Source organism: Camelus bactrianus, chromosome 13 (assembly GCF_048773025.1).
Source record: "Camelus bactrianus isolate YW-2024 breed Bactrian camel chromosome 13, ASM4877302v1, whole genome shotgun sequence".
In the NCBI taxonomy this organism is placed as follows: Eukaryota; Metazoa; Chordata; class Mammalia; order Artiodactyla; family Camelidae; genus Camelus; species Camelus bactrianus.
Window position 1 is genome coordinate 33,889,489 of NC_133551.1, and position 12,595 is coordinate 33,902,083.

The window sequence follows — 12,595 nt, forward strand, 5'->3', positions numbered from 1 at the left end:
CATTTTTCCTCTATGTAGCAGACTTCCATCAGACATGTGCGTTAAGTTCACATAACGCAACTACAGAGCAAGTTTCTTCCCACAGGATATTAGAGCATACATATTACTTAGTTTTTCTGTTATACTAAGTGGGAAAGTTACTACGCAATGTTAAAATAACCAGGAATATTGGGAATATTGAATAAAGTCACATCTGGAACAACATCTAGTATCTGGGAAGCAACAATGTTTGCCAAAATATGCCTGAACTAGGGATAGTAGTGAATATTCGTGGAGTGCTTATGGCACTGTGCTTAGCTCTCCACATGCATTCTCATTTAATCCTCACAACCTCTGTGAAGTAGACACTGCTCTTAGTTCCAAGCAACAGATGAGGAAACGAAGGTATGGAGAAGTCCAGGCACATGCCCAGTGAGGCTCAGCTGCGAAGTGGAAGAGCTGGATGTGAACCCACCTTCGCCTGGCTCCAGAGCCCTTGTTCTTAACCACTGTGCTAAGTGACTTCCCACTTTGCTTGCTTCTATTTATTATGTAAATTGTGCTGTATAAATATTACTGATTACAACAGGGAAAATGTCTATACATTAATTTGTGTTGTGACCTTGTACTGTACCCAGACAGTCCATTTTTTCTTTTGTCCCAATGAATGAAAATGAAATAAATCAGCTAGCACTTAGTGTTATAAGAAAATAAGATTTATTAGCTTGAGTTCTGAAGATGCAGGCCAAAATCTGTAAAATGTTATAAAGCAAGTTTAAAGATTCCCAAAGGAAATACAAACCTTTATTTTTTTAATTGTTCAGTACACATCTTGACATGAAAAAAAAATTCTATAATTATGTGCTATCAATAATTTAGTCATCAACACCCAATATAATTTATAAAAATGTTTTTGAAATAATAAATTTTTACTTAAGATACTCAACAGCAAATATCAAATAAAAATTCTCAGCTTAATTAAGTGGCTACATCACCAAGGAACTCTTTCCATCATCAAACAAATTATACCCAATACTACAAGTCTGCCCTGTATATTAAATAACCTTAAATAAGGAGAACCATAGGACATCGAAAACACAAAACAAAAACCTTCCATGAAATACCTTGTTTAATATGCTAATGCTGCATTTGGTGATATAATCATCTTTTTTGAACTATGACAAGTAAAATGACACCTTCTAAATGTCTTTACACTTCTTAAAATCAATGGCATAATTCAAAACTAAGTATTTTTCCAAATTTGCAACTCACTGTTTCAGGCAGAGTTGCATCAGTTAGGCTGGCAGGAGCACTGCTCTTTGTGTGGACTGGTTCCCTGGCCACAACCAGACGCAAAGATCCAGTGGTTTGTTGTAATAATGCAATGGCTTGCTGATGGGAAATGTTCTGATCCAGAGGCGTGTGATTAATAGCCAATATTTGGTCATTTTCCTTTAACCTTTGATCCCTTGATGAAATAAGAAAATTTTAAGTGATATAATAGCCTGATTTTTTAAAATCTATTATTCAAGTTAAGTAGTTTATTTCTTATGGTACTACTTCACTTAGAACATTCAGTCAAATAATTATTTAATTATATAACAGAGGTCTTCAGAGTGCTTTCTACCAAAGCACTTATTAGCTAATTAATCAATTAAGTAGTGCATCCACACACACACACTTTAAAAGCCATTGGCTAGAAAAATAAGCAAAAACAACTTATAGGGCCCCATTGCTAAGGTTTTACAAGTATGGACACTGCCTGCATTGCTGCACCAGCCCTGTGCTCCTGAAGCCCTTCCAATCTGACTTCAACACACACCGCACAGGGGTCTATGTTCACCCACAGCCTCTTCTCTAGCAGATTCACCCCGTCTCCATTGTCCTTCGTTTCTCCAACATTTGTCAACAGAGGACAAACTCTCCTTGAAAAAATCAATAGAGATTATTTCCAAATCTATATCTGAGCCCTTCACTCTATCCCAATCACCAATCTCCCAACTGTTAACCAAGGAAGGAGGGACTTTTTTTTTTTAATTAGCAAAATCTTAAGGAAAAAAAGCACTATTATAGTTAATATTTACTGAGATGAGTCAGGTACTAGGCTAAATGCTTTAAAGGAATTATCTCCTTTTTATCCCTCACAATCACCTTTTAAAGTACTTAGTTAAATGCAAGAAATTAAAGCCTGGACAAGTTTAGCATCTTATCTAAGTAGTCTGACTCTAAACCATAATTTAAGTGCATACTAAGAGTAGGATTTACTCTGATTTACTGTGTTTGACTGTATTATCTCCTAAACACCCCTCCTCCTCTTCCTGTTTCTCCATTATCACCATTCTTTCTTAGCCCTCTTTATCTCTCTTACATCCACCCATCTCCTCCTTTCTATTCCCAGTAACAACCATCCTTATCTAGTACCTAAAACCTAACTTGCAAAATTCCTCAAGGTTTATTTTTCTAGGCTCTCTTTCATGCTTGTATTCCCAACTCAAAAATACTTCATTATCTATGGTTACTGACCAATAAGGAAAGAGTCAAAAGAAAGAAAACAAACTCCTGTCCTCGTAGTTTTACAAAAGAACATCTTTAACCTTCAAAATAAAAAATCTCCCTGAGAAGGGATTTATCTCAGAACAGAGAAGTCTAATTCATAAATTTAGAATTATGAAAATTCCATTATATTGCCCTTCTTTTTTCTCAGGTCACAGCAGATTCAACAACACTTCATCATGGACCAGAATTTGTTAACTTCTGACCTCCGGGACATAATGTAAGCTTGGTTGGTATTCAAAGGCCTCTAGATTTGGTCCCAAAGTACTCTTCCCACTTGGATTCCTCCCTACATAACCCCTTTTCTGACTATTCTGATTTACTCTTTCCCTCTCAAACATGTCTGGCATTTCCTGCTTTTGTGTAAATGGTTTTCTCCATCTGTAACACCCTTCCACTCTGCACAGCCAAATTCAGCCACGTTATAACTGAGTGTTTCTCTCTCCTCATCGCTTACCTCATTATCTTGGTGCTCTGAACCACTTGTTTATCACTCACTGAACATTCATTTATTACCAAGAAGCTGTAGGCAGAGCTAGCTAAATCCTTCCCTATTAGATTTTAAGTTTTCTGAGGACAAGGACTCATACGTTTAGATTCCTCTTTAGAACCAACAAGTTGGATATTTCAATTTTTGATGCCAAAATTGTTGGTGGCTCTCACAATAGAGCATGTAGAATTAAAAATGTTGCTTATACATCCTTTTATTAATATTAGGAAAGATTTATGTTATATTAAAGAATAAAATTATTTATACTGTAAGACCTTGTCTTTATAAAAAGAAAACATTCTAATGTATTTTCTAGTTGTCTCAGGGTGGGCAAAGTCCAAGAGACTTTCTTTTTGTGGGGGCGGTTATTATATTTCTGTATTTTATAGTTTTCTTTTATAGGCATGTATTACTTTCATAATGTTTTTCCTAATTTTGAGATATATATTTTTAAAATTGAGAGTGTTGCTTGTGAACTTTTCCCTAGTCCTAAAGAAACATTAATTTTTAAATATGACCACTGTAGGACAATATGCAGGAATCACTTCCATTTTCCCATCTCCAGTGGTCCTCCTTTCTCTAACTTCTTCACCTCAAGTCCTATTCACAGCTTGTTCATTAAGGGAAATTTCTTAATCCCAAATGAATGAGTTACTCTGGAACCTTTTAGATCCTAAAATAACTCATTTTGCATAAGTTAATCCTTAATTTACTCACACTCAAATTTTCTATTTTCTGGAAATCAACCTATTTTAACCTACCTTTCCCTCTACCCTATAGACTTCCAAGACACCTCATTGCTTTCCAGTTAGTATCTGCCTACAGGATATATGCTCAACCCAAAATAAACAAGCTGCAGAGAAGTCTCCTGGAGAACATGATTATAATACATTCCAAAGTTGAATTGAATTCATTTTACTGCTACTATTATTTATAATTTAACTCTCTCATACCAAATATATGATTAAATTCACACTTCCCATTCAAGGGGAGACTAGTTCTTGTCTCTCCATTGCAACATTCAGAAATAATGGATTTCCAAGACTTTGAGAGCTACCAGGACTTAGGCAAGCTCCTAAAATAACAGTTCTACGTGGAAAGTCCTCAGAAGAAAGAACTGATGATGAAGACCATGATCTAGAAGGTCCTGCATGGCTGGTCCCTACCTCTCTCCAGCCCCTTCTTGCACTATCTTGCACTAGCTACCACACCAGACAAATATCAGACACACTCCAAGGATATGAGTGTGCTCCATCTCACCATAGGGCTACTGGTGAAAGGTCTTTCTATTCCTTTCCCTGACACCTTCTGCTCTCTGCAGACCCCACTGTCTCCTCTCAAATTTCCCTCCAAGCATCACTGCCCCTAGGTAGAGACCTGACTCCTCAGCATTGGTCAAGGGTCTTTACACACTCAAATATCAAACTCTTCTTTTTGGAAGTGTTCACCCCAATTTATAATTACACACTTATTAGTCCAGATAACTGAGACATAAGGATTCACCAAAAAAAGGTTGACAACATTTAAAATACACTAAAAACTACTGAATTGTACATTTTAAAATAGTGACGCTTACGTGAATTATATCCCAATAATGAGTTTTAAGTTTAAAAAGTTAAAAAGAGAAGTTAAGCCAATCAGTGTTAAGGGACTTCATAGCATTAAGGAAGCATTTGCCATGGGACTTCATAGCATTAAGGAAGGTAATGTCAAGTGACCCTAAGTCCAGCTTTACCCTGGATTGTCTAAGTTTGCCAGAATACACCTAATCTCCAAGAACATGAGGATAGTTTCTCAAATACAACCGACCACTGCTATGGCTCCTCTGAACATACATGAGGAAATGCTACATTAGATGGCAGAATAAAGTCATAGAAATTCATTATTTCAGAATTTTCAGCTGGGGAGACTAGAACTGATCCCCAATGAATAGAATGTGAATTCAAAACTATATTATTGATTGAGTTGTTTTTTTTTTTTTAATACTAGTTATGCTACTGTTGCTATTTTTCTAACAGGCAGTAGTAATATAATGAATAGTGTGCTTTGTTAAAGGGGTAATAAACTAAAGACCTGTAATCAAAAAGACAAAAAAAGACAAAATACGTCTTGCACACAAATCTTAAAAAAATAAAACCCAAGCACAAGCGTAACAGAGAGGGAAATCACATAGACTAGAGAGGGCTTTTTATTGACAATAAGTGAAATAATGACTAGTGTGATATGACCACCAAAAAAGCCGCCATAGTCTCAAGTTTAATAAACAACATAGTATGCAGAATGTGAATTTCAATATGCCCATCTTATGGATCAGACCATAGATAAAATATCATGTTCAACTGTGAGAGAGTGTGGTGGAGTAGAAACAGCACCAGCTTTGCTGTCAGACAGTCTTGGAATCACATCATGGTTCCAGCATTAACAGCTCTGTGACTATAGGTAACCCACGGACCCTCTCTGAGACTCAGCCTTCTCATCTATAAAATGGAGTAATGATACCACTAGCTAGAGTGCTGCCACGAGTGTATGTGAGAACACCTGCAAAAGGCCTGAAAAGCACACAGGAAGGGGGAAAGTATTAGCTGCACTGTCCTTTTTGTATTACTGGTTTCTCAGTCCCTTTATAATAATGTTTTCAGAATTGTCAGAAAAGAATTAGCAAAACACAAAATGAACATCTTCCTCACCTGCCAGCAATACTCCCTGGCTGCACTTCCTTCACGAAGATATCGACTTCTCCCAGATTTTGACCTCTAAGGGCCACCACGCTGAATCCAAGGCCTCCAGTTGAGGGCCGTTCTATGTCTATATATTCAATTTGCCGGCCCTAATGAAGGGAAATTAAAAAAAAAAAAAAGTCTATGAAGTAGGCATTTAACCAACATATCCTTTCTGAAGAACTGTAATTTCTACTTTGTGAACAGCCCCCAAAATAGCTTCTCCTAAGTCATTTCTGTAAAACCAAATAAACTCAGCATTTCAGTGGTAAATTATTCCTGGAAATTCTCTCACTTGATCATTTTCAGTAGAACATAAGAGGGCACGTGCCGTGTTCTGCAGCCTCAGGGAATTAGAGAGGTATTTTCACACTTCATTCACAGCATGAGATGAATCCCAAGCTGGATGAAAATTCCTGAGAAAAATGTCTTTTCCCACAGTAAATTCTACGGTACTTTTTACACTGAATTTCTTTAAGTTCTCTAAAAGAAAAACGTATTTTTAAATGAGGAAAGCAAATTAGACTTGTTAAAAAAAAAAAAAAATGCTAGTGTTGAGCCGTAAGTCAGAACCAGCTGCATTTTGTAGGACTGTTTTTAATTCTATAGTGATTAATTTGTCTTTAATTCCATTGTGCTGAATTTATATTCCACTTTATTAGGTTAATTCAAACAATTACGGAAAAGCCACCATTTAAATGGATCTACTTGTGACAAACAAGTATTTTATTGCTTTGGTTAATAACTGTATTTAATACATGAGAATTTCATAAAAGCAATCAACTAATAAAAGCATCGCATAAAAATAACTATTAATCAAATTAAGGGGATAGAGCAATAAGATCAAAAAAGGAATTAGGTATAGAACATTATTTAACTATCACATCTTAAACAGGTTCTTTTTAATTTTCAAACTCAAGTTTCACTTTTTAGGATACTTGTTGAAAGGCAAGGTGGACAAACACATCCAAAAATGCAATCATCTATTATTTAATTTTTAATAGGTATTAAGGATAAAACTAGGTTACTCTTTCAAATGTTTCTCTAGATTTTCCATATTATATTAGTTAAAATGCCCATTAAGTCTATCTTGATACAAAATTAAAAAGTTTCAAAGGAGTTACATCACTTCTGGTAGACATATTAATTTTCTTCCTATGAGCAAAATCATTAGAATTTTTTTCTTAACAAGTGTACAGATGTACCAGATTAGAGTCATTGTCCTAAAAACTCTCCTCACCACACTCATGGGTATTTTCCTTACTTAATTTAAGAATAAATTACTAACACACAGGTTTGAAAATAGTATCAATTCCTCCTAACAATATAAAAACACAAACAAAACACAGAGTAACACATTTTAAAGGCAAAAAGAGTGAGCATATGCTTCTTTTTTAACTTGTAACAAGAAAAATAAAACTTAGTATTCCCATGACAAGATATAACTTTACCTGGGCCATCTGTTGCATGATTGAGTTAAAATCTTCATTTCCTGACTTTGGAGTCCAAGGAAACAGCCCAGATACAGTTAAGTTATTAGAGGACCGGTGGGCATTTCCATTAGTAATGGCACCGTCCGTGAATACCAATAAACCTTTCCTAGAAAAGTCGAAGTTGGCTGAACAATCTGAGGGTATGTGGCTGAGCTGTTGGAGCAAAAAACAAGAGAATTATTAACAGAAACCTATAGATAAAAAAATTTCTATTCATTAAATACTATATTTTGCCCATCGCATGTATAATTGTGTTAAATATATACACATGCAAGAAATAAGATACAGATACATGGATCTGTGTTTATAACGCTATACTTTTTTATTTAGTATTACTCAAAATGTTTAACAGCCTAAAATTTGTTTTCATTTCCTGCCTTCTACCATTACCTCATGTTAATAGCATGTTCAACAGCTCATTATGCTTCACATACAGACACATCCAGTCATATATACATGCATTTAACCATACATTTCCTTTTGCATTTATCCATACATTTCCATGTGGGGAGCCACAATAGAGCTGCAGGTAGTATATAATTTAAAAACTCAGTATTTATTAAGTGCTTGCTATAAGCAAAGTACTATACCAAAACTCTTCCATATTATCTCATTTAATTCTTACAATAGCTCTAGAAAATATTCTTATTTCTTTTTGTGAACATGAAAACTGAGGCACATAGGGATTAAGCAACTTGCCCGAGATTAATAGCAAATGAGTTGCAGAGCCATTTAAGCATTAGTAAAAACTGAGGGAAAATCCTGTAATTATGGGAACAGGAAAATAGAGGTTAATTTTCAAAATATCATTGGCTAGCGGGGAAGGCCTAGCTCAGTGGTAGAATGCATGCTTAGCATGCATGAGGTCATAGGTTCAATCCTTAGTATCTTCATTATAAATAAATAAATGCCTGTTACATCCCCCCCACCAAAAAACAAACAAATAAAAAAAATCATTCACTGATACAAGTGCCAACACAATAGAATAAAGGTAACATCAAGAACAAATGTCAATAGAAGAGGGTATAGCTCAAGTGGCAGAATACATGCTTGGCATGCATGAGATCCTGGGTTCAATCCCCAGTACCTCCTCCAAGAATAAAATAAATAAACCTAATTACCTCCCCATACTGCCCCCCCCAAAAAAAAAAAAATGTCAATAGGACATCATAGAAAAAATCAACACCCATAGAAACGCTATAAAAACGCTGATAGAAAAAAAAATCACAGGGATTTTATAATTGAATAGATAACATATGATTATTTATATAACAACTGCAAACTATATAAATATAAAAGATTGTTAATAATGATTAAGTGGTTGGTCAAGTCCACTCTTAGTCCAGTACAAGTGATAGATTTGTAGCAATCTTTTCCAATTTCTGTTGCTACCAATAACATTCACTGTTGTGACATACTCATTCCATGATCAGGGAATACAGAAACCTTAGTTTCAATATGGGGAATGCTAAAATTATGGTATAAATTCTGATCTACAGAAAGAAATTCACAGAAAGACATATGTGCAGAGTTTAATCCTTAATTAGTTATACAAATCACTTGCTAAATATTTATGGATAGGCATTTTGGTTTGTCAGCAAAAAACATTTTTTCCCAAATTTTGCTAATTTTCACTTCACAACTCTTGCTACATTATCTTTAATCGCATTTAAAATTCTGCCCAAATTTAATCTTAGGATAGCTCATTCAAGCTCAGCTTTTAGAATAGATGATTTAAAATCAATTTGCCATCTCTGACCCCAAGACACAGCAACCAAGATCTAAAACTATTCATTTATATCACTCCAAGCAGAGGTGCTATGTGTCTTATAATTCAACAACCATGTGCTTAGAGCCTGCAAGAGTTCAGGTACTATGCTAAATGTAGTGGAGAAAACACAAATAATAAAACACCAGACATACTGCTTCCACAATATCCATGACACTTGATATTTAGGTGATAATTATTTGATAAATATTTGATAATTATTCAGAGGTATAAATATGTAACATCCTACAAGGGCATAATCATTTCATGCTAGAAAAGACTTCATGAAGAAAATATATTTATGCTACTGTTTCATAATTTTGAAGAAATGTAGAGAATTCTCAAAGCATTTGACCTTTCCATAAATAAGTACAAAAATCATATTCTAAAGCCAAACACAAAATTTATTACCTACATGTTTAAACTACCCATGCCAATGCTACTCACAGGTCACAAGTCCCAGTACAGTCTCTTTGCTGAATTAAGAGTAGTTTGTATCTATCTCGTCCTATCTTTCTTTGCTGGTTTGAATATATCAAAACGTAAAACCCGGACTGGTAACTTACTTGCCCCTTCAGCTGCTTGATGGACTGCTGAAGTGTAAGTATTTGGTTGAAGAGAGGGCTCTTTAGTGTCTCATAAAACATAGACAGCTTCTCATTCTGTGAAGTATCACCCTTCTCCTGCAATTTCATTTTCAAGCGATCGAGAACTTGCAGGACCTGCAGTTTATCTTGTTTGAAGAAGGATAATCAGAGTACAAGTTAAATCCCATCTTATATTCCATTTTTGATTCATTAATTAACTTAATGATGGAAGTATATAGCTAGTATACCTGTAGCAGGATTTTCAGGCATTTTGAATTATTATCTTCAGTCACTTTTAAAGAAACCTAAAAAAAAAAATTTCAAATACAAAAAAAAAATTTACCATTGGTGTATACAAGTCTATAATCCTACAGAAAAATTAAAGAAAACCTCAAGAACATTCTCCATCAAAAGTCTTCACTCAGGAAATTCAACTTAAAACCACAATGAGGTGCCACTACACAGCCACTAAGATGGCTGAAACCAGAAAGCAAAACAATAGACAACATGAAGTGTTGACAAAGATATGAAGCAACTGGAACTCCGATACCTCACTACTAGAAATGTAAAATGGCACAAACACTTCGGAGAATAGTTTGGCAGTTTCTTAAAACTACTCTTACTGTATGACTCAGCACTTCCACTCCTAAATACTTACCCAAGAGAAGTGAAAATATATGCCCACAAAAAGACTTGTAGTTGAATGTTCTAAGAATTTTTATTCATAAAAGCCCCAAACTAGAAAAACCCAAATGTCTAATAACAGATGGATAAATCAATTATGATATAAAAGATAAAAGTACTCAGAAATAAAAAAGAAAAAATTACTGATACACATAACATGGGTGAATCTCAAAAATAGTATGTTAAGGGGAAGAAAACAGACAGACAGGGATATAGATTGTATGATTCCATTCATATGAAGTTGAATCTATAATTATAGATTAGTTTACATAGGCAAGTGGAAAGGAGTTGACTGGGTAGATATTTGAGGGAGCTTTTTAGAGTGATAGAAATGTTCTGCGTTTTGAATGGAGTACTGTTTACACAGATGTGTGTCAAAATTCATTGATCTATTTTTGTTACATTTTATTGTACATAAGTTATACTTTAATAACTTATTAATAATAAATCAACCAGAAGTTAATTTTTTTAAAAAAGGATCCTAGGCTGGAAAAGAACATCCAAATTAAGTAATCAAGAAGATAGTAGAGAGATTAGGGGGAAAAAACTCAAGCTCTACAAATAATCCCAGACTGGTCATCTGAGAGTCTCCAAGAAGTAACCACCCAGTATGGTATTTTCCATGGATAATGTTTTTAATTCCAATGATTTGCTCAAACTAGCCTACAATGTAATGTTATCAAAACTCAGAAAGCTAGCAAACTCCTTGCTATGATCAAAATGGCATTTTCACAGTGGTCATTTCCACTATTGGTGCACTGTTGTAATGAACCATTAAAGAAACATGAGTACTATGCAGTCAAAATGTTCTTACATCATTCCTAGATACAGCTGCTGAATGCAATCTTTATCTTGTAATTCAAGGTCACTAAGAGAGAAAGCGTATTAAAAACCAGTAAGGGATGCCTTTGCCATTGATACAGGGTCCACGTATTCCACCCAAATATTCACTGGATTCCATGAGAACTACCAAAAGAACTGCTAAATGGAGTATCACAGAAACACTTCTAATGTGCTCAGCATCTCAACTGTGCAACCCTTAAAACGAATATCCAAATAGCAGCCTATACTCTAGATGTCATGGAAGAACAGGTGGAAATATAAATATGCACCATCTTTTAGGAGAGCAATTTAGAAATATCTATCAATATATCAAATTTATATCCTCTTCTACCCCAAATATCTACTTCTAAATGTCTCTCCTAAAGAAGTACTTGCAAAAGGACACACAGATGTGTGTACAAGATATATACTGCAGTTTTTAATAACAATCAAACAATCAAAAGCAATCAGTCATTAAAATATTAAAGTCGGCCGGAATGTACTGAAACAGGAATGGGAAGGAAATGGTTAACAGCAAGCCTGTGGCTCAGTCTTTCAGCTAGGGATTCCCAGCTTGATACCAGACCTCCCTGCAAACAAGCTGAAGGTTTTTAATAGATAGCAGAGTCCCTCATTTTAAAAGGTCAGGAAATGCCTGATGTCTTAATTGCTTTTGTAAATAATCTGAGAACGTATGGATTTATGCGGCATGGCTGGCTGGAAGATGGGAGATAATCACAGACATTTTCTATTTGAGTAACTAATGTAGTATAAACCACTGGATCCCCCCAACAGAAAGAGCTTTCTTTGAGAAACTGTTTCTGTGTATATTGTTCAGAATTTGTCTGGGAACCCAAAACAAAAGATGTGTCCCAAGGTTGAATTTTACTTCTGTAAGCACATTATAAATTGCAGTAAATGTCTGTTAGAAATATATTTATAAATGACTTAATGTAAATTTATAGGAAGTAGGTATTTTAAGCATGTTGATAATATGTCCTAATATGATGAGAAAATGACATTCTTTGGAAGCTGTGCCCACCAGCAATGAATATTTGTGCCTAGCTCCTGTGTGAGCCTCCTGCCTGTAACCTCAGAATCATGAGTAAGGTTTGGTGCTGGGTAAGACGTCTCATTCATGGGAGGATGCTTTGGCAATTCAAATCTTCGTGTTAGCACAGGAACACTATCTAATGTACCCAACTAAATAGGGAAAACAGTAAGTTTCAGGATATGCACATTTTGTTAAGGAAAAATATACATACTTGTGTGTGCATAAGTTTCTAGACTTAGAAAAATAATCAACTGAGTAATAGAGATAACTTCCAGGAAGTAGAAGTGTAGATGGGGAGAAAAAAATTAGACTTTTACTTTACAGATTTTAGCACGTATTATTTTACTTTACAGATTTGAAAAGGACGTATTATTTTTATAACTTGAAAAGCAAGAGGGACAAAAAAATAATGGCGAAGATGGCCTAATCTTGGAGCAAGACAGATACG

The 12,595-nt window shown here is 34.9% G+C and overlaps 1 protein-coding gene across 8 annotated transcripts in view; it reads right to left on the reverse strand.

Annotated features, from left to right (window-relative positions):
- PATJ (PATJ crumbs cell polarity complex component) overlaps positions 1–12,595 on the reverse strand; it is a 291,813-nt gene that overhangs the window by 270,991 nt on the left and 8,227 nt on the right. For all 8 annotated transcript variants that reach the window (XM_074376367.1, XM_074376369.1, XM_074376370.1 and 5 more), the window contains exons 2-6: positions 9,836–9,892; positions 9,567–9,733; positions 7,191–7,385; positions 5,710–5,849; positions 1,252–1,447 (exon numbers count right to left, since the gene is read on the reverse strand). In XM_074376367.1, the coding sequence (XP_074232468.1) occupies positions 1,252–1,447; positions 5,710–5,849; positions 7,191–7,385; positions 9,567–9,733; positions 9,836–9,857 (720 nt within the window). In that variant the 5' untranslated portion in view covers positions 9,858–9,892. The remainder of the gene's footprint in view (positions 1–1,251; positions 1,448–5,709; positions 5,850–7,190; positions 7,386–9,566; positions 9,734–9,835; positions 9,893–12,595) is intronic.